This window comes from Dendropsophus ebraccatus, chromosome 4, assembly GCF_027789765.1.
Source record: "Dendropsophus ebraccatus isolate aDenEbr1 chromosome 4, aDenEbr1.pat, whole genome shotgun sequence".
Taxonomy (NCBI): Eukaryota; Metazoa; Chordata; class Amphibia; order Anura; family Hylidae; genus Dendropsophus; species Dendropsophus ebraccatus.
In genome coordinates this window covers 29,254,648-29,276,298 of record NC_091457.1, presented here as the reverse complement: position 1 = coordinate 29,276,298, position 21,651 = coordinate 29,254,648, and the positions used below count along the sequence as shown (strand labels likewise).

General features: G+C 42.6%; 1 protein-coding gene across 1 annotated transcript in view; it reads left to right on the top strand.

Moving 5' to 3' along the window:
- The window catches only part of AHNAK (AHNAK nucleoprotein), a 46,556-nt gene that overhangs the window by 5,768 nt on the left and 19,137 nt on the right, over positions 1-21,651 (top strand). The window contains exons 2-4 of the mRNA XM_069965382.1: positions 14,093-14,170; positions 18,086-18,236; positions 21,368-21,555. Of these exons, the coding sequence (XP_069821483.1) occupies positions 18,086-18,236; positions 21,368-21,555 (339 nt within the window). The 5' untranslated portion in view covers positions 14,093-14,170. The remainder of the gene's footprint in view (positions 1-14,092; positions 14,171-18,085; positions 18,237-21,367; positions 21,556-21,651) is intronic.

Below are 21,651 nucleotides of genomic sequence, written 5' to 3'. Positions count from 1 at the left end.
CATTTTTTTTTTTTTTTTTTGCTGTGGCACTCCATATAGGAAAGCATGGTTTGCACGTGCCTTCCTTTACAGTTGACAAATAAGAGCCTGATAGGGTTTAAGGATACATATGCACATTAACCTTTTTCTGTCAAATACAATAAATCATGCTATACTATATTGTCACTTCTAGGGTCCTGTTGTATAATATATACTGTTGTATGAAGTAGCATCATCTCCTATGCTGTTGCATACCTGCCACATGGAGACCAAAGTACACTCTATTGTTCTCTATTGGGCCAATGTTTAGTGGTTATGTCGGGAGCTTTCTTGTACTACATGTTAAATGTACATGTCAAATGGGATGTGATCACATGGACACTATTTCATAGTTGTAGGAAATAACGTGATTATCCTTATATAGGATAGAAAGTTGGCAGAAAATAGGAGCAGCCATCTACAATTTCCAAGGTGCTTAGGCGTGAGTGGGCCCATCCCTAGGCCACTTATCTGCTCAGATCTCCTCAGTTCAGAGGAACTGCCTGGTTTGCATACAGCAGGGGGGAATTGGTCTAAGGGTCATGAAAAGGACACAGGTGGAAAAACATAGACTAGACCCTCACATCCTGGTGGCAATACCCAGTCCAGCAATGGGGGGTTTACACTTCTATTTTTGGTAAGCTATATATCGTTCGAATATACAAACTAGATGTGACCCTAATAGTAATAGTGAAGCATAATAATAGTAATAAAGTAACATAATCTGTCAGTTATTTGGGTGAACCCAGGCAAGTATTGTATTCTGTAACACATGAAGAATAAATACCCACAGAAAACTGCTTAAGATCCTCCATCCTTATATACGACTGTATTGATTTCAAAGATGTTCACACAAACGTTTGGCTTGGTTTATTATAAAGGATTGATAGATGTTTTATTATTATTATTATCATGCAGTATTCAATATGGACATTATATGTTAAAGATAAAGAATTTACAATAAGATGGAGTAAAATATAATGCTAGTTTAGAACAACATCTGGCTGGATGAATAGACAATCCACCATACGTTGTTATTATTATTATTATTATTTATTTATTTTTAAAGATTTTTCACACGATAATCACCCCATGTAATATGGCCCTTAAAATCCATCATCGTCAGTTCTTGGGGTACAGTCATGTTGCCCCAATAGTAATGTATAGGCAGGATGTACCAGTATGTTATCTAATGTTTATAAGCAGCCTTTGAAATGTAAATGTGTTCTGTTCTCTCCACACAATTGGCATTGTAGTGAAATAATGCATGGGTTGTGATGGAGACTTTTAAGTTCTACGCAAATGTTTGGCTCAGAATGAAGTTATAAGAATTGTGAAAGCTCAGGGGTGAGAGTTGTGTATACAGCAGGAGTGCTGATAAATGCCATTGATAACCTATCTCTCTGATTGTTTGTATTACTGGCTTGTGTAAATAATAGCACACCCTTTTGACACCCGGCTAAACTCACACCCTCCCTGTCTGTGCGCCCTGTTCACCTATGTGTTGTAAAATCATAATCATATTATCTTGTGTTTTGGCCAATTTGTATATGTGTAGAGATATACAGTATATATAGAGGAAAAATATTTAACTGGACAAGGCCTATATATGTTTAGGTGTATTAGGTAAGATGGTAAAACACCCTGTACATTGTATCGATCCCAGTACTGTAATTTGACATTCATGTACCACCATATTGTCTTTGTACTTTTCTGCTATACCAACATTAAGTCTGAGCAGACAACTATCCTTGTGGGAGAAAAATAAACACAGACGTGAAGCCCGTCACATGTGAGCTCAGGAACTCCTCGGCTGTGTTTGTTTATAATGGAAACACTTGTTACCAGGCTCATTTGTGTGTGTGTGTGTGTGTGTATATATATATATATATATTAGTGCCTGCCTTCCTTTTCTTTGACTGCACCTGGACAAGAGACCGGACAGGTTTGCTGACCTATGACTCCGCATTTTAATAGCTGTAAAAATGTTAAAGACAAAGTGGACAAGCCCAGTGTACATCCCGGTATGGCATGGAGAGTTTTAAAAAAATAACGATTGTTACTATATACTTAGACAGTCAGTAATGGTGATAATTCTTAAAGATAATAAACATCCAGTGTCCATAGCGCTGTGTGTGTGTATATATATATATATATATATATATATATATATATATATATATATATATATATATATAATGTAAACACGTCTGACCCTTGCCTGCCATTCTCTCTGTACACACCCTCTCCTGCTATTCCAACAATCTCTGCTGCCTGCACTCAGGAAGGTGAGCCGTGTGGGGTGAAGCAGAGACAGGAATCAACCTCATTGTTTTTACTTTTCTTTTCTCTCCAGAGAGTCAATATAATTCAGTTGATTTAAAAATTTTAGGAATTCTCATTGTGCCAAGCCCTGCTCACTTATGTGACTACCAGCAGAGTCCACATTTCACTGACTTTATAGACTCTCTACACCCTTTTCACATCATAATATCAAAAAGGTATTTAAAGTTGTTCAAGATTAGCAAAACATAGCTGCTTTCTTTCAAAAACAGCACCACACCTGTCCTCGGGTTGTATGTGGTATTACAACTTGGCTCCATTTACTTCAATAGAACTGAGCTGCAATGTCACACTCAAACTGGGAACTAGAGTGGATCCTTTTCTATTAGAAACATTAGGCAAAATTGCTTTCTTTTGAAATTTGGCCTCTTCCTTCCTGCCTAGGTTCCCAACCACCACTCTCTGCTCTGAGTACGGTGGCCAGGTTGAGACGTCAGTCAGGTAAACTGCGACCTCGGGGGGTCTCCCTCTGAGGTCACACACACGTCTTTGGGGCTTTTATTGTCCCTGGAAGACGTGTAATCTCAGGGCGAGACAAAGTGATGCAGAGCTGATTCAGTGCAGAGCTGAATTCTTGGCAGATGAGAAAAACTCTTTAACGGTACCTTCACACCTACCGGATCCACAGCGGATCTCACTTCTGCGGATTCGAAGCGAGAACCGCTGCGGATTCGAAGCGAGAACCGCTGCGGATCCGGTATCAATGCACCCCTATGATAGCACATATTCGCAGCGGGATTGACATCCCGCTGTGAATATGTGCTTTAACTCCCTGGTGCCCGCAGCCCCGCCGCCGCATCCCGCATCCCCCCCCCATCCCGGCCACATTCCCCCATCAGCCCACCCCCAGCCCGCCGCTGCCCGCATCCCGCCGCCGAGAGCATACATTACCTGCTCGGCGGTGCGGCTGCAGTGAGGCTCCCGGCTCCGGTCCGGCTCAGCTGATCTGAGCGGGACCGGAGCCGGCAGCCTCACTGCAGCCGCGCCGCCGAGCAGGTACTGTATGCTCTCGGCGGCGGGCTGGGGGTGGGCTGATGGGGGGATGCGCCAGGGATGTGGCGGTGGGGCTGCGGGCACCAGGGAGTTAAAGCACATATTCACAGCGGGATGTTAATCCCGCTGCGAATATGTGCTATCATAGGGGTGAATTGATACCAGATCCGCAGCGGTTCTCGCTTCGAATCCGCAGAAGTGAGATCCGCTGTGGATCCGGTAGGTGTGAAGGCACCCTTAGAAATAAACATTGACCATTTTTGCAAGTTTGAGAAAGTGTCATGATTGTTCTATAAGCCCTTTATCACAACATGCATGCCATCTGACCTCTCCAAGCTCCTAGTAAATTTGGTGCATCTTACTCCAACGTGTTTTCAGATAAGATTGGCATGAAAAATGCTTAAAGCGTAACTGTCATTTCAGGGCCATTTTTTAAAAAAAACATTAAATATCAAGAGTTCAAGCGATTTTAAGAAACTCTGTAATAGGTTTTATAAACCAAAAGAGTTTCCTTCTGGACTGAAGAAAGCAATCTCCCAGCCTCCCCCCTCACTTCAGAAGCAGCAGGATTTCTGTCTCCATTATTTGGCTATGGAGAGGGGAGGGGCTGTTAGGAGTGACTGAGCACGGAGCAGTCTTGCACAGCACAACACCCTGCAATCTTCTCTCAGTAAGTTCATAGATAAGCACTGACCTTTCTGACCCCAGAATCCTGCGGTTTAGGTGCCGAGAGAGTCTACAAACAGCTGACCTTCATGTCACCTCTTCCTGCTCCCTCATCTCCCTCAGCCCCTCCCCCCTTCATAGGCTTACAATGGAGAGAGCAGAGCCCGTCTTCACTGGCTTCTCTGTAATGAAGACGTGTTTGCCTGATAATGCACAGAAGTCAGGGGGGGAGGCTGGGAGATTGCTTCTTGAGTACAGAAGGAGGCTTTTTTAGCTGATAAAACCTATTACAGAGTTTCTTAAAATCGCTTATACTACTGATTTCTGCAATAAAAAAAAATGACAGTTACGCTTTAAGATTTATCCCATTATCTCAAATACACAAGATCCACAATCACTAGTTGATCGGTGCCTGGCAATGTTTTGGAAGCTCCATAGAAAATGAATGCCAATCCACCCATTCTGGGGACAGTTGTCCTCGGTTCTCAGGACAGTGGCCAAATCCCACCTATGAGTTACTTGCCTCCTTTTTAGTGGATAGAATATGACTTTGGATCTTGGGATAACCAAAATAATAAATTCACCCTTGAGGGTTCCAATGGGCCAAACATGGTGTACCTTTGATTATGTTTGGTCTGTTTTACTTTACAAGTTCTAAAATAAATCTTTTTAGTGGACAAAGAGGCGCAAAGTGTTATCAAGTTACTAAAAGTTTGCATTGTTAACTAGCAGATAGTAATGTGATATAGGGGCTGTGGTTCGTCTCGGGGGTTCCCTGAAATGAAATCAATGATAATTATCTGTGGACTTTTGTATGGAGCTGGCAGAGGCCGTGCACCATGTGTCTCTCAGCTGCCTGGGCCGAGCCGCTCTGCAGACTTGCCTTGTGCATGGGTGCGGTCTCAGGAAGAAACAGTTTAATGAGTTCCTTTCTGTTTTCGCAGTGTTGGGGGAGAAGATATCTTCTACCTCAGTACAGATGTTGTACGCAGCAGATTGTATAATAGTGATGTGATTTCATTGCCAGTCTTTGTATACATTGTAGTCTGATGTTAGAACCGGCATTGTAAACCTGCTTTCTTCCATACAGTAAAAGTGTTTATTACAGTATGCATTACATTATATATACTACGTTCTTTGTTTTTGTGCTTTGTATGTGTCTATCTGTTATCAGGAAATTGTGCTTTGTTCTGATAACATCTGGAAATAATTCTGGTCTGGGTCACAATGAACCCCCCTCCTCAGATTTACACAGCAGGGGCCAGGAAACCCTCCCTCAGAGCTGATGCCTGTGCCCATGTGCTCACAAACATAAGGTTGGAGAGAGCCGTCTGTAGGCTGTGTGCACCAATATGCTTGGATATGTGCATTTGTCTTAGGGTGTGTCTGGCTTTGAAAATATATGGGTGTATCTGCTTCTGTGTTTGTAGAATTGTGTGTATCTTTTATTGTGTAGCCCTGTGTATCTATGTATTAGTGCATCTATCCTTCTGTGTGTGTCTCTAGGCGTAACTCTTGGTCTGCACACCTTTTGTTGTCACCATGTGTGACCTTGCATACGGAAGTGACACTAAATATATTCTAAACAAAAACTGTACGTGCAGTGACGGAGCTCGTAGGTTGGGGATAATCTAACCGATGAAGCTGCCTATACATATTAGCTGTCTCCAGCTTATACCACCAGGCTCTCCCATAAATGTGTTTGCAATTTGGTAGATGAACTGCTGCCAGACACCCAGCCTGCCTGATCCTCCTTTTTCCTTCCAGTCAGGTATTGCCCATAGAAATCACATGGCCATCTAATCAATGGCGTTTCAGTCAACAGCAGTCAGTTTGGGTCATCAGAAAACACTGTCGGACTTACAGCAGTAATACGGATGCTAAACAAAGTGCCCAAATTATGTCTTTGTAAAACCAGCCTTATTCTGGTAGAAGGCAGTATTACAAACCAGTAGCCACCCTACAAAATGCTTTGTATTCTAATATTTAGTTGTGTCAATAAAAATGCTAAACCTAGATGTCTCTAGGGAAAAATAGTTTTAAGGGTGTGTCCACTTCTATATTGTTTTTTCTATGTTGCCAATAAATTTAAAACATAAACTAAAGATTTTTTTGTCTATATTAGAAGTATCCTACCATTTGGTGTGTACAGCTCTCGTGCAAAACTATGGGTCTCCATAGTTACGACTACAAACAAACCCAGTGTAGTCTGACCCTGTATTCTTACTCTTTTCCATCTTTCCCCTACACCTGACAATATACATGTGGTTCATTATGGATATTAACAGATAGGGGGACATGTATCATCCGGCGTACGGCGTACGGCGAAAGTTCCGATTTGCGTATTTTTTTATTCGCAAATGGCCGATTTGCGAATAAAATATTCGCAAATCGGCACTTTCCGCCAAGTACGGGGAGGGGGTGTGAAGGGGGCGGAACGGAGGAACTCAGAGTCCGCGCGATTCCCCATCCGTTCTGCCAAAAGATACGCCGAAAACCTACTCCAGTCCTCAGCTGGCGTAGGTTTTCGGCGGTGCGTACTAGAGCGCATGGGATTTATGTAGAGGCAGTCCGCCTCTACATAAATCCCCGTAGCGCCGGAGATGCAGGGACATTTATAAGTCCGGCATAAAAAACGCTGTTTTTAATAAATGTCCCCCATACTGTCCAGTATTGGATTCATGGCCTATATGTCCTATAAAGAGTCCAATCATTTGTGTAGTTGTGGTGGTATTGTGACTTACTGTTGAGCCATTTCGTTTACTTACAGTGGTATTCCCAGCTGGATAAGTTACTCCTGGATGAGCAGGTCTCACCAGTGGGACCCCTAAAGGAAGATTGTCCTCTGATTGAATGGAGTGCATTGGAGAGCTTTTTATTAATTCTTGCAAAGCGCTAGTGAATAAAAGCATATGACTGCTATAGAGGCACACCATGCAACTGCTATTAGGCCACAGCAACATCATTTACTTAATTTGGTCCACAGTGTACCGTTTAAGGCCATACCCCCTCCATTCCCCACACTGCGGAAAAGTGTCTATAATCTCCTATAAAGTGAGTACGGATATTAAGAAAAACTTTTGGCATGACCCAGGGAAGCATGCAGTAGTGCATTTTACTTCCTGGCTTGCAGCAATCTCCCTCCAGGTGGCTCCATTATAGGTCTGTGGGGCTGCTGGATGGTGAAGAATTGACAGCAGGGAAATGAGGTGCAAAACCTTGTGATTCTCTTGACTTAGGGTGGTATTACACGGGCCCGATAATACCTGTAAACGAGCGCCGATCTGCTAGATCATTGCTCGTTTACTGGCTTTATTACACGGCCCGATAATCGTTTGACAAGAGCTGCAAGGACATTGTTACCGATGTCCTTGCAGCCCTTGCTAAACTGGCATACATTACCCATCCACGTTCCAGGGCTGCTCCTGCCGTCCACTTCACCCCGGGTCCCGTGCGCGCTCTAGCTTCACAGCGGCCTGTCAGCTGGTAGGCCGCTTAGCCAATCACAGGCCGGGACCGCCGCGGCCTGTGATTGGCTGAGCAGCCTATCAGCTGACAGGCTGCTGTGAAGCTAGAGCGCGCACGGGACCCCGGGAGAAGTGGACGGCAGGAGCAGCCCTGGAACGTGGATGGGTAATGTATATAGTTAGTCGCCGGCCACGCACCGCTATTACACGTAGCGGTGCGCGGTCGGCGCCCGACAAAAATAGGGTCTAACCTATATCAACGATCAGCCGATGATCGTTGTCATCGGCTGATCGTTGCATTTATTACATGGAGTGATAATCGGCCTAATCGGGCCAATTCGGACGATTATCGTTCTGTGTAATAGTACCCTTAGTGGGTTTTTTTTGTTTGTTTTTTTTATGACAAATACCCTTTAAGGGTTTGTCTGTGAAGATAATGTAGATGCAACTAGACTTATGTGTTAATACAAGAAACGGGGTAACCTAGTAGTATCCGCGGCTATGGCCCGCACTACGGATGTGCATCTGTAGTGTTCCGTCCTTTTTTTTGCGGCATGTATTGTGGCCCTGTACACATGTACAGACGTGTGAATGGGGTTATTGAATACCATTGGTCCTCAATTGCAAACAGAACAGCGGATGTGTGAATGTAGCCTTTTATCTTATGTTTATTCCTCTGTTCAGATGAACCCCCAATGTGCTAGTTAGGAATACCCCTTTAAAGGAGAAGTCCGGCGAAAATTCTTATTAAAATATATTATTACGCCCCAAAAGTTATACAAATCACCAATATACATTTATTATGGCAAATGCACATAAAGTGCTTTTTTCCCCCCCTGCACTTACTACTGCATCAAGGCTTCACTCCCTGGATAAAATAGTGATGTCCCGACCCGACTTCCAGAGCTGTGCAGGCTGTTGGAGAGGATGATGGCAGGGGGACACTGAGGGACACAGGGCACTGGAGGAACACTGAGCATCCCTCTGCCATCATCTTTTCCAGCAGCCACAGCCCGCACAGCTCTGGGAGTCGGGTCGTGACATCACCATTTTATCCAGGAAGTGAAGCCTTGATGCAGTAGTAAGTCCGGCAAATTTTTGCCGGACTTCTCCTTTAAGCTACAATACAATGAAATGTCTTGCCCAATTTAGTAATGACGCTTCACTCTATAACACTTCAGTCTATAGGCTAGATAAATGATGATACTGTAGCATAAAGAAGACTTTTCAGCTTGGCCCATCACTGCTGTTGCCGGTTTCTAAAGCCACAAGGCATCTCCAAACTCTGAAACTGGAATGGGCACAATCTCTCCCCAGACACTATCATTAGGATGGCACTGTAGTTTGTTACGTAATATTTAGCAATAATTGCTTTCTGTAATTTTGACTTCTGTATGTTTGTGTTTGTTTAGCTTTGCTAGCTGCATAAGGCTCTTTGTTTGAGGTAGCTGCGTGCCTCAGCTTGCCCTTCGTATACCATGGTGTATTGGGTGGGGTCAGAACCTTGCTATCCTTTTCTGCCCTAGAGCTGGTCCTCCACTTGCATAAGTTCAGGAATGTGGTTTACCTGGCGCAGAAAAAGGGGGAGGTCGCTCCCAGGCCTCTCCTGCAACTATGGTACACGAGAATCATCTTATCATATTACAACTACTCTGCCATACACAGATTACAGCGCCAGCTCTTCAGATTAGAACATTGGATTTATTTTTTATTCATTGCAAACAATTCGCATTGGAAGCATATACAAAGCATATTCTTTAATATTCACATGCATATATGTGTATAATGAGAATGAAAGAAACCCACCCCACTGCTGCTTGTCATCTCAAGAGGGCTGTTATAGGACTGCTGCGGGTTTGGTTAAGTCATTTATCCAGGCGGGTATGGTGTCAGACGCACACATGTGTACACACTCCCTGGTAGTTAAACAGCAGCTGCCAGAGAAATGTAACACTGTGATTCACACCAAGGAGAGGCCGAGGGTGGTTCTACCAAGACAAGGAGCGGAGTGTAGTGTATATACTTGTAGTTGGGCCAGAGGCCATGTCCTGTGAGGGCCAATGAGCACTCACCACCCACCTTATGCGGTGGTCAGAAGAGCTATGTGACCCCTTATATCTTAAAGGATTTCCTGTCAGTTTTTGCTAACAAAATATCTCTTGCATTTGGGTATAGATAAAGTTCTAGAGAAAGACAAGTAACATGCACGCTACAAGGTACCTGGAGATGCTACATTTCATTACCAAAATCCGGTTCTCAACAAGAGTGAGAACAATTTGAGCCCCATCAGATTCCCCCAGGCTAGTGATCTTGAGGGAACTAGCAAAAACATTACAAGAGTAATAAACTGGCCTGCACGCGGCTCTATATCCCCTTCAGCTTTCAGTGACATATATACAGGCTAATAGAAGTAGGTAGGCCACGGCACACTTGAATTTTGCAGGTGAAAGATTATTTAGGGTGCGTTAACACACACAGGATCTGCAGCAGATTTCATGGTCCAGATTGGATTTGCTTTGAGTCTGCAACTTCAAATCCTTCTATCAGAATATATAATAGAGTTGTAATGTATAATCATTAGAGCCGTCTTCCTGGTCAGGCAGCAGACTCCCATTTTCTCCCAGGTTGCTCTGGACATAAAGTCGGTAATCAGGATGTAAGAGACTTTCAGACTAATGACCACGGAAATGAGTATAACCTAGTCAGAGACCTTATTTGTAACCTCATGCTGGTGACTTACATACAGCAAGCTGTGATCGTTTCTATTTGTTTATCCCTCGGATTGATCAGAAAAAGTGTTGGGATTATCCACGTATCCCTGTGATTTATTAAAAGCAGATTTCAGGGAACTGCAAACCTTGTATGTAGCAATTCTGACTATTTCAGGGACACTGAAGCTCCTTTCTAGTAATTCCAATGCTGACTGACCGAGAGAGACTTGTGTGTGACACTTGATGTCCCTTGAATGTCTCGTGGACATACAATCCTGCTGCCCCCTGTGCCCTAAAACATGTGACTAAGTTGAAAATAGCGTCAAAACATTCCATGGAGCATTCCACCTCTCACATTACCTGGAATCCAGCTACGACATTCAGAGGCAGGCTCTTACACAATCCACTCCACTTAAACAACCCCTTTCATCTGCCCCATACCCATTATAAATGAAGCTTATGGTCACTAAAGACTCCTAATATCCATTTAAAAGGAGATCTCACCGCCATGTTTGCAGAGTTTGGAATTGCTTAGGCCTGGAGTGGTCAAAATGTATTACGCCTAGTCTTCTAGAAAAATTTATGGTCTACGGTTGGATGTGTATGTGCAATAAGCTGTACTTTCCAGTAAGATGTCTACATTGGATTGTACGTCATGGTCTATAGAGCTTTACAGGTTAGAGAACTACATTCATTTTGGGACCAAACTCCCCCAGCTGTATATAATAAAGTGTCCATGATTATAGATAAGTGGGTCCTAGTAAACTTGCTAAATATAGTGTGTTTCCTTTCTCTATTCGACCATTGAAACATGATATACAAGTGTCCATGACTGAGAAGCACATGGAGGTGGGAACTGAATATCTGAAACTTTGGGCGGAGTGTAGTGAAGAGGTGATGGAAAAAGGAATTTATTTATTTTTTTAGTTCCAGGCTATCTTTCCCCTGGTAAACCTAAATTGCACCATTTTCCATGTGATAAATGCGCCAATTGATTCTGAATCCTGTAATGAATAGCCAGTTGATGTGACCTATATACTTGGTATGCAGCACTTGCCATAAATGTTCTATTTATGTGGATATCCCATCATTGTTGGTTAGGAATGTATTTTTTTATTTGTTTTTTTCAGACCTATATGCTAAAATGGGGGTCAGTATATAGCTGCAGTTAATGGCACCAGGGTCAGCAACATGGGTATGAAGTCATGGCGTGTTGTTTCTTAAACCAGCTTTATCTACCAGCCTCAGGGCATTTGGCATCATACAATATACTGTATATACTTCATCTGTGTTGTTAGGATACGCCTTCATTTTGAAACGGCTTGTTCTTTGGCTGGTTCTTTGTGGTTGTCTAATTGTGCCAACCATTTCGGCTCAGCAGTTCTCCACTAAACCACTCAGACGGTGGAAATTGCTAAGTCATAAGAACGGCTCTTTAATAACAATGCAGAGTTTTATGAACATTTGTCTCCGATTGTGTCATAAAACCACCCAGTAGAGACTAGCCATACATTTCACATATAAATGGTTTTAAAGAAGCTCCGGACTGGACTCCATTACCGACACTGGTTTATTTGCTTGGTCCTAGTATACTCAACACTATATAAACTCCCTGCATTGCTCTTTTTGTATATTTTTATTATAAGTAACTTATTTCCTCTTGCCATTTTACCTCTTTTTAACCACGTTGACTATGAGGTTGCTTTATAGATCGAGAAATGACATTAATGGTAATTTCTCAGTCTTACGATGGAAAACATTCCACTGAAAAGCATTGAAAAAAATTTAAAAGGGAAAAAAAAATCTATTTTATATAAGTTAGGAAAAAGCTATAAATAATGTCATGGTAACTAGGCTTCGAAACATATCTGGGGTATGGAGGAGGGGTTTGTAAAACCATTGGCCATTAATAATTCCAAGAATGTGGGATATAAAGGGGATTTCTAATCTGAGAAATATTTTCCTTCTATTGGAGTGCAGGGAAGGGGGTGGGGGGAGTTTATCAGCTGCAGATGTTGTAGACATGTACTCAGGGCAGATTCCCTCCTCTCCCTCTCTGTAATTGGAGAGGTATATGTGGCATTATACATGGATAAACCAGCTCTGCTAGATCACACAGCCTCCCCTGCATGTCTCTGCATGGCCTCCCTGCATTCCACTACCTCAAAGCCTCTCTGTTCTCAGAACACAACAATCTTGCTTTGTTTCTAAACCCAGTCTTCTCCCTTTTTTTTAATAACCCCATATATTTTTTTAGTTGCTGTAGAGTTTCTGCCAAACACATTTTCCCTTGCCCCCTCTCACACCCCTGCTCTGTCTCTGCACGTCGTCGCAGAGCATGTCAGCCCCTCCTCAGTCCCGTCTGGTGAGAAATCAGATATTAGGATTATTACTATTAGTTTAATGTGTTTATCTGTGTAAACAAACACTTTTGAAGAGTTACAAAAATGGCTGGAGGGATGGAACATGTCACATTATTTTTCCCCCAGAAGTAAATATTGTACTCTGCATGAAATAACAATTCTGGGGGATCTTTTCTTAGAACCCTCGACTGTATTGTTTCTCTGTAATTCTTCCTGGAAATCTATAGATAAATGAACATCTGGGTATTCCATCAACGGGGGGGTGTCCCGTAATAATGTGACAGTGTCTGGACACACCCTATTGACACAAGATATGGTACAGCCCACATTATTTTTTATTTATACAGAAGTAAAAAAAAAAAGCAGAACACCTCAACATAAAAATAACTTTAGAATTGTGATTTGGGGGGGGGGGCTAAAAGTATATACTAAATGAAATGTCTTCAATGCTAAAAGCAGACTCAAGTTTTCACCTGTCATTCAAGCTACACATCTTCTCCATCAAAAGGCATACACTTTTTCAAACATGTCTCATTGTTTTGGATATAAAACTTATATCAGCAAAAAAATTTCTTTTTAGGCCTTTATGTATAACACTTAGTGTAAAACTTCTCTCACTCAACCTCTTCTTTTGTTGGAGGCTCCATATATATTAGACTACCAGCCGCTCCCACTGAAATCTGTGCATTCATTTGACCTTTTATTTTTTTATATACATAGTGGTCTTAGGGGCTCAAGTCTTGTTGGCAGCAAATCCTTAAGGCCATATTACGCGGCCTGATGATCCGGGGGAAACAAGAGCTGACCTGTTAGCTCAGCGCTCGCTTCCCCCTCAATCCCCACTCGTTGTCTGTGCTATTACATCCTTAAATTGTTCGGACAGCCCATCAGCGGTCTGCTGCCACCACTCCTATTACGGGGAGCAATGCTCTGCAGACCGTCACTGACAAAATCAACATTGTGCATGTCCACTCGCCATTGCCTTTCAACATGCCCTTTTACACTAAATGATTATTGGCCTAAAGGTCGGTAATCAGCCAATTAAGGACGATACCTGGAGAATAACGTATATCTCTATAGTATCTGTATAGATCCCAAGTAGCCAATGTTCAGTGGGGATCCTATCGACTGTGATGAAATGTAAACTGTTCTCTCCAATTCTGGATGTGAACTGGTGACAGGCTTGTGTACATCAGGCATTTTAATCCATTAGCACTGGTGGAGAGGGTAGACCCAGGCCAGCTTTATACAGAGTCCCAGTGTCTAGATAATTTGGGGCATATGGTCCGTTGATATGTGGTCAGAGTCATGGGAGAGGAACGATCTTCAATTCTTTGTATAATATTTACACAGGGAGGTTTGTTTAATGTCACATGGCTTTTATAGATATCCACGTTTTATAAGATCTACGCCCTGCCCGTCTGTCTGTCCGTCTATATACACACAGTATTAACATACCTAATTGTTATCATGGGGAGCAATGACTTGCTGTGCCTTTAATGTTCTTTTTTTTCTCTTTCTTGTCCAACAGCCTGAAGTCCTCATGCAAACAACGGTGCAGACAGAGCCAGCAAGGTCTTGTAGAAGGTAACCGACTCACAATAACAAGGTAATTCACTATCACATCCTTCCCATCTATTGTGGTAGATCAGCCGATGCCCCTTACAGTAATGTGGTACAGCGTGTGGTAACCAATCAGGTTGGTTGTTGTAGGCGATTGGATGAAGCAAACTCGCTCTGAATTTCCAATAAAACTCTGAAGTTTTGTTGCACATGATGTTAATATTGTAGGGTGCCATGGAAAGTACACGGACTCCTCTACACTGAGCAGGTAGACATATCAAAAGAGTGCTCGGCAAATAAGGTGGCCATACATCTTCAAAAATTCTAGGCCAAACAATAGTTATCCCTCTCACTCTCCACTTACATGTGATTGTTCCTGTGTTCTCTGTGGAGAAGGGTAAGCTGCAGCCAGATTGCTCTAGCAGCCAATTCTTTCTCCAAAAACAAAGGGGTCATGTAGTGAAATACCATCACGCCTGAATCCCATCTCCACCGACATCACCTGGAGTCACTCGTTATACTGACATAAATATAAAGTATATGGAGTCTTTAAAGCAAAAGGACATTCACTTTAATTGTAGTGCAAGTCTATTACCGGGCACCAGCTCGGGCTAAAGCACTGGAGGTGGCCCGCCCCCAATGGGAGGAAACCCCCGCCCCTTTGTGACGCGGCTCCATCGATTCTAATGGAGCCGCGTCTCAGAGGGGCAGGGCTTTCCTCCCACGGCACCGACTTCCTGGTGGCGTTCTATTGTTATGCTACACTTAAAGCGAATGTACCTGATCACTGTGGTCAGGCCGGGTTACTGCAGCTCAGTAGTTCAATGGGTGATGACTTGTCATCAATCTGATTTGCCTAGAAACGTTTGAGGCGTACAGTGTGCATGCTTCTCCACTCAATGCTTATTGACATGAGTCACTTCTCCTGTACATACTTTCTGTGGGGCCCTACACTAATAATTTAGTGTATCACAGAGAATACATACAGAAGCAAGGAATCTTGTCAAAGGTAGTCCGTGGACACAGAGTGGCCCGAAGGGAAGCAGAGATGTATTTATAGCTACCTCCCATCATTTCACTCTGTAATTGTAGCACCTCTAAGCACTGCCCCCATTTAAAGGGAACCTGTCACCAACACAATGCTATCTAATCTATGGCCATCATGTTATAGATCAGGAAGAACTGAGCAGATTGATACATATCTTTGTGGGAAAAGATTCAGTATAACTTGTAACTTGTTAATTGAAATCCCTGATCATTCTGCGTTAAGGAGTCCAGTGGGCGGTGTCACTTAATGGACTGGACTCTTTAGCATGGAAGCATCAGAGATTTCAATCAATAAATTACAAGTTATATGGAGTATTTTCCCATAAAGATATATATCAATCTGCTCAGCTTATTCTTCTCTATAACATGATGCCATTAGAATAAGTAGTATAATAATGGTGACAGGTTCCCTTAAAAACACCCCTTTTTTGGCAAATCTATACAAATTTTGGACAGGAATCTTATAGATTGCATATTTTTTAAAAGCTTAAAGGGAACCTGCTAGCTGTAATTTATGTATCAAACAACTGACGCTTATATAGCTGTTAGATCAGGGAGAAACATGGTACCTTTTATATATTTGTCTGTGCTTCCAGAAAAATGCTTTTATTCTCTGGCTCAAAAAGTCAGAGGCTTTAGAAACCACCTGAATAGCTGCAAGCTGGGATACCTCCTCTCACATTTAAGCACACAATGATATATGTAAGATACCATGTATCTCCTGATCCAAACAGATATCTTACAGTGTCGGTAATTTGGAAAGTGAATTGCAGCTGGCAGATTCCCTTTAACAAAAACTCCACTGACAGTTTTTAAAGTTAGTATGACTCAGACTCTTAACCTCCATTTTAGATCTTCAATAGTTAGTATATAAGCCATGAAATGTGTTCATCATACTAGTGCTACATATTTGTTCATAGCACCCCCTCTGCTGGTAGAATAGAGTATTGCATCATTTAAAGATACAGTAATATACTGCTTTTATTGATCCTGTTTGACCAACGGTAACTGCTGTGGCACAACATTCTACTTTGCTGCCAGTTTACAGAAAGTACCTAGTTTAATCTTTTTTATTTAAATCTAGGTAGTATTTATTATAGATATGGTATAATTTATAGATATTCTGAAAATTTGGTGGAATTTGAATGCCTAATGTCAAATAAATGTTTCAGATTTTACTTAAGGTACTATAATATATTGAAACAGTCAGCACATACAAAATGATGTGGAAAATGTGCAGCTTTGCTACACCAGCATTGCCAGCGGAAAATCCACTGTGGGTCTTGGTGCTAATTATGAAGATGATGAAAATTGTGTAAACCAACGTGGTGGACGTCACTGGCGAGACTAATGGTGCGTTTACACAGAGATTGAAGCCAAAGCCAGGAACAGACTAAACAGAAAACAGGTCATAAAGGAAAGATTGAGATTTCTCCTCTTTTTAAATCCATTCCTGGCTTTGGCCTTAAAAATCTGTCAGATAAATCTGTCTGTGTAAATGCACCATAAGGGAGATGGAGGAAAAAGTGCTTCATGCAGTTGTGTTTTTCACGTAGAAATAATAGAAACCTTGGTGGAACTTAGAGCCATATTACATAGCCCGATCTGCAAGATTGTTACTCACTTACTGAGCCAATTACACGGCTCGATAATAGTGCAGCCCTTGCTTTAAAGGTGTAAAATAATAAAGTTTATACATACCAGTCCATGATCGCCGGTGTTCTTCTTGCTTCTGTCTAATATTTGCAGCCACAGCTTGGAACATCAGAGCCGGTCTCTGAAGCAACAGGCCGCTCAGCCAATGACTGGCTGTGGGGGTTCCGTCTCAACCAGTGATTGGTTGAGCAGCCTTTCACTTCAAAGACCGGCTCTGAAGTTCAAGCAGCTGCTGTGAGGACTGGGCAGAAGCGAACAGGACACGGGAGATTGTGGACAGATATGTAGAAAAGCCGCCACCCGCGTATTGCTATTACACACAGTAATGGTTCTTGGTGGCAGATGATTTTTAGGCTGGAATAAACCACAATGATCAGATGATTTGGCAGATTATTGATTCATGTAATAGGACCCTTAAATAGGTACTCTGGCGAAAATCTTTTTCTTTCAAATCAACTGGTTTCAGAAAGTTATATAGATTTGTAATTTACTTCTATTGAAAATTTTTGAGTCTCCCCATACTTATCAGCTGCTGTATGTCTTGCAGGAAGTGGTGTTTTATTTCCAGACTGACAAAATGCTCTCTTCTAACATCTCTGCTCGAGACAGAAACTGTCCAGAGAAGCAGCAAATCCCCATAGAAAACCTCTTCTGCTCTGGACAGTTCCTGACACAGACAGAGGTGGCACCACTTCCTGCAGGACATACAGAAGCTGATATATACTGGAAGATATGAGATTTTTACATAGAAGTAAATTACAAATTTATTTAACTTTCTGAAACCAGTTGAGTACCCCTTTAATGGACATGATAAATAAACATGACCAGACAGACCAGACTTCTAGCTTGCATCATATATGAAGGATCCGGCAGAACTTTTGGGTTCGGAAAGATAATAAGTTAGAAGATAAAACAAACTCCTCTCCACTACATCTGTTTGTTTGTCATTACCACTTGGCTACGCATAGCATCTGGGTTTTGGCCAGTGTTAAGCGTGCCGTTTTACCACTATTCAGAGCTGCTTTGCAATGCATATTTCTGGCTGTGTGGTTTTTGCAGGTCTTAAGGTTGTTTTACCTATAAAAACCATGTAGACAAAAACAAGCATTACAGAACTGATTGGCGGTAAAACTTCACACATGTGCCCAACCTCAGCCAAAAAGTATGGCTGTAACCTAGTTACAAGACTAATAAATATAACGCCAAGTTTAGTTATAACGGAGATGTTTCGTTAAAAAATATATGTTTTTACATATAGATGGAGGAGGAGGATACCAGGGAACTTTTGCTACCCAACTGGCAAGGAAGTGGGACTATGGGTCTCACCCTTGACCAAAATGAAGAAGGAGTTTTCGTTAAAAAGCTAGTACAGAACTCACCAGCTGCCAAAGCAGGAGTTGCTCATGAAGGTGAGTGTTTCATCGGCCTATATAATGCTATACAGCTGTATATAATAATTGTTGTAACCCCCTGCTATTATTTATTTCTTTTTATTACCAAAAAATTGCCCTGTTCACTCAAATGGGATAAAGTTGTGCTACTTTGCACCACCAGTAATAAAAGTATGGCGATGCAGATAAAAGTGCTGGTAAACATTTAATGGGCTGTGGCACCCATTGGCAAGCAGCTAATTGGCAGTGGTGTTAGGAGACAGACCTCTGCCAGTCTGATATTGATAACTGTGGGTATGTGCACACTGAGGAATAGGCTAGGAATTTGAAGCGGAATCCACTCATAATTTTTCACTTGAAATTCTTCCTGTGAAATATAAACAGAGCAATGTGTTCAATGGGATTTCCGCTCTGTTGTTCACAAGGAAGAATTTCCGAGCAGAATTGACATGTCTGCATGCAGCATGTGAGCAGCAGTAGTCCAGAGTCTGTGTCAGCTATACAAGAGCTCCAGGCACAGTTCCGCGCGAGTACTCCTGGAGCGGGCCAGTGTTTGGGAAAAGACTGCTGACAGTTAATTAATGTAAAAAAAATAGCAGCACTGTCCCTGATGGAACATTCATTTTAAGAAGCTCCTCAAACTCTGCACTTATTACCTGTATTAATTACACCTGTATGTAAAAAAAACAACAACAAACACCTGTATGTGTCATGGTGCCAGAAGCTGCCAGTAGGACAGTAAGTGATAGCGCAGCATCTGGGTGGAGTCAGGCTTGCCCCCACAGACGTGCCTCCACAATCCTGCCCTGTTCTCCTCCCCCCTTTATAGGGTCCTATGTGCTAATGTATGTATGTTGCTTTTTACTATGATTTTGTTTTGAGACGCTCCATTCACCTGTGTCGTCACCATGTGTCGTCACCATGTGGCCTTGCCACTTTATTTGTTTTTTTTTGGCATCATTTTTCAAGCTGATAAAGGCCATGTCTGGCCGAAACGCGTTCTTGCTGTAAACCCATGTATCATACACCAGAATAAATAAGCATAATCTGGTCAGTGCTCGTCTATTTACCTGTTGCTTGACAAAATTGTAGACCTGCGCAAGACTGGGATGAGCTACAGGACAATAGACAAACAGCTTAGTGAGCAGGCAACAGTTGTTTGTGCAGTTCTTAGAAAATGGAAAAAAAAAACAGATAAATCTTGCTTGGTCTGGGGCTCCATGCAAGATCTTGCCTTGTGGTGTAAGGGCCGTATTAGGTGGCCCGATCACTACAGTAAACGAGTGCCAATCTGGTAGATCGGCATTTGTTTACTGAGCCTATTACACGGCTCGATAATTGTGCAGCAAAGGCTGCACAGACATCGTTAGCGATGTATAAACTTGTATGTATGAACTTTCTAATTTCATTTACAGAATCGCCAGCCGTCGGAAGTGCATCTTCGTTACACGTAGCGATACGTGGTCGATGATTTTAGGTCAGGACCAAAAGACGCGATTAACCAATGATCGTTTCCATCAGCTGATCATTGTCTTTATTACACGAAGCGATAATCTGCCGACTCTGATTTGGCAGATTATCGCTTCATGTAATAGGACCGTAAGCCTATATTTGCACACCCATAGTGCACCCTAAGACCCGCTTCACTACCATAGCAATCTGGGCCACAAAATGTGGTCCGAATTACAGCAGGTCCTTTTTTTGCGTCACGGATCGCGGTCCCACGCACACGTACGGACGTGTGAACCGGGCCATTGAATACCATTGGTCCTATGTTCTATCCGCAATTCTGCGGACAGAATAATGGATGTGTGAATGTAGCCTAAGGATAGTTAAAAAGAGGAATCGGCCCAGAACTGCACAGAGGTCTGTAGAAGATCTGTATAGAGGAGTGGGCCAAAATCCCTGCTGCAGTGTGTGCAAACTTAAAGGACAACTCCCGCTGGACCCCCCCCAAAAAAAAAACACAGACACACACAGACACCATACTCACCATCCCTCCGGTGACGATCGCCACTCCATTCGCCCGCCGTCCACCTCACCGTCACCGCCGTCCGCCGTCCAGCGATGTCTCTGATTTCCGGGTCCTGGGGATGGAAAAGGCTGCCAGTGCGCTTGCGCACCGGCAGCCTTTTCATTGGCTGGAGCGCATCACATGGCTTCCAGCAACCTCAGCCAATCAGGGCTGACGAAGCTGGAAGCCATGTGGTGCGCTCCAGCCAATGAAAAGGCTGCTGGTGCGCATGTGCACCAGCAGCCTTTTCCGTCCCATTCACTCTCTATGAAGACGCCGAGGAGGAAGAAGACCCGGACCGCCCCCCGGCTCTGACGTCGTCGTCACCAGATGCCGCCCGGGAGAAGAGGACCGTGACGATCGTAATAGGTAATGTATATATTCTTTAACTTCCGGGCGGGGGGGGTCGGGGGTCCGAAAGTGGGGGAAGGGGGCCAGACCGGGTATTTAACCACATTACAAAGTTATATAACTTTGTAATGTGTGTTAAATAAGCTAAAAAAATTTTTCGTGGGAGTTGTCCTTTAACCAAGAACTACAAGAAACTTCTGAATTGAGAAGGAAAAGCAGAACATAAAAGCAAGTGCATGCCCATATACCTGAATACGGTTTATTAAAAATGGCTACAGAGAGTTAAAAAAAATTAAGAAAAGACATACATACGCACCCCTATATGGGGGATGTGTAACAACAGTAATGTAGGGCACAATATGTCACTATAGGGTTCCCAGGTACACTTTTCATTCTTAACAGATACTAAGGAAAATGAAAGGTGGAATCTGATTGAGCCAATTCTACTTCACTCCAGTTTAAAAAAATCTCCCCGGGTGAAGTGCATAAATGTGCAAGCAATAATATGGAAAACATGGAAATGGGAATAACATGGAAAATCATCAGTGTGTCAAATACTTACCTTCCCCACTGTATATAGGAGTGCATCAATATATTAGTAAGCGTATTGACCACTTTTTCCCATTTTAGTATAGCTGGTATAGACCTTTCTTGGACTAGATTCAGAAGATTCAGAACTGAAGAGGAGTTGTTTACAAATTTGATCTTTGAAATTATTTAGAATATTGGAACTATCTGGAAGTGAAAACCTTCTTTGTAATTGATGTATTCTATATCTGTTTAGGTGACCAGATTGTAGGTGCGACTGTCTACTTTGATAACATGTCATCAGAGGATATTCAAAGGTTGCTGTCAAACGTAGGACAACACACTGTGGGCCTCAAGTTACAGAGAAGAGGGGACCGATCCCCTCAGCCTGGTATGGCCTACTCACATGACGTCTTCAGCCTGAAAAGTCCTGATGTTGTTCTGGTGAGTGAACCCTGAACCTTGAGAAAATACTGCATATGGAATGGAGAGAACACTAGTTTAAGATATGGTACAAAAGAATAGAATGTAGACAGAATG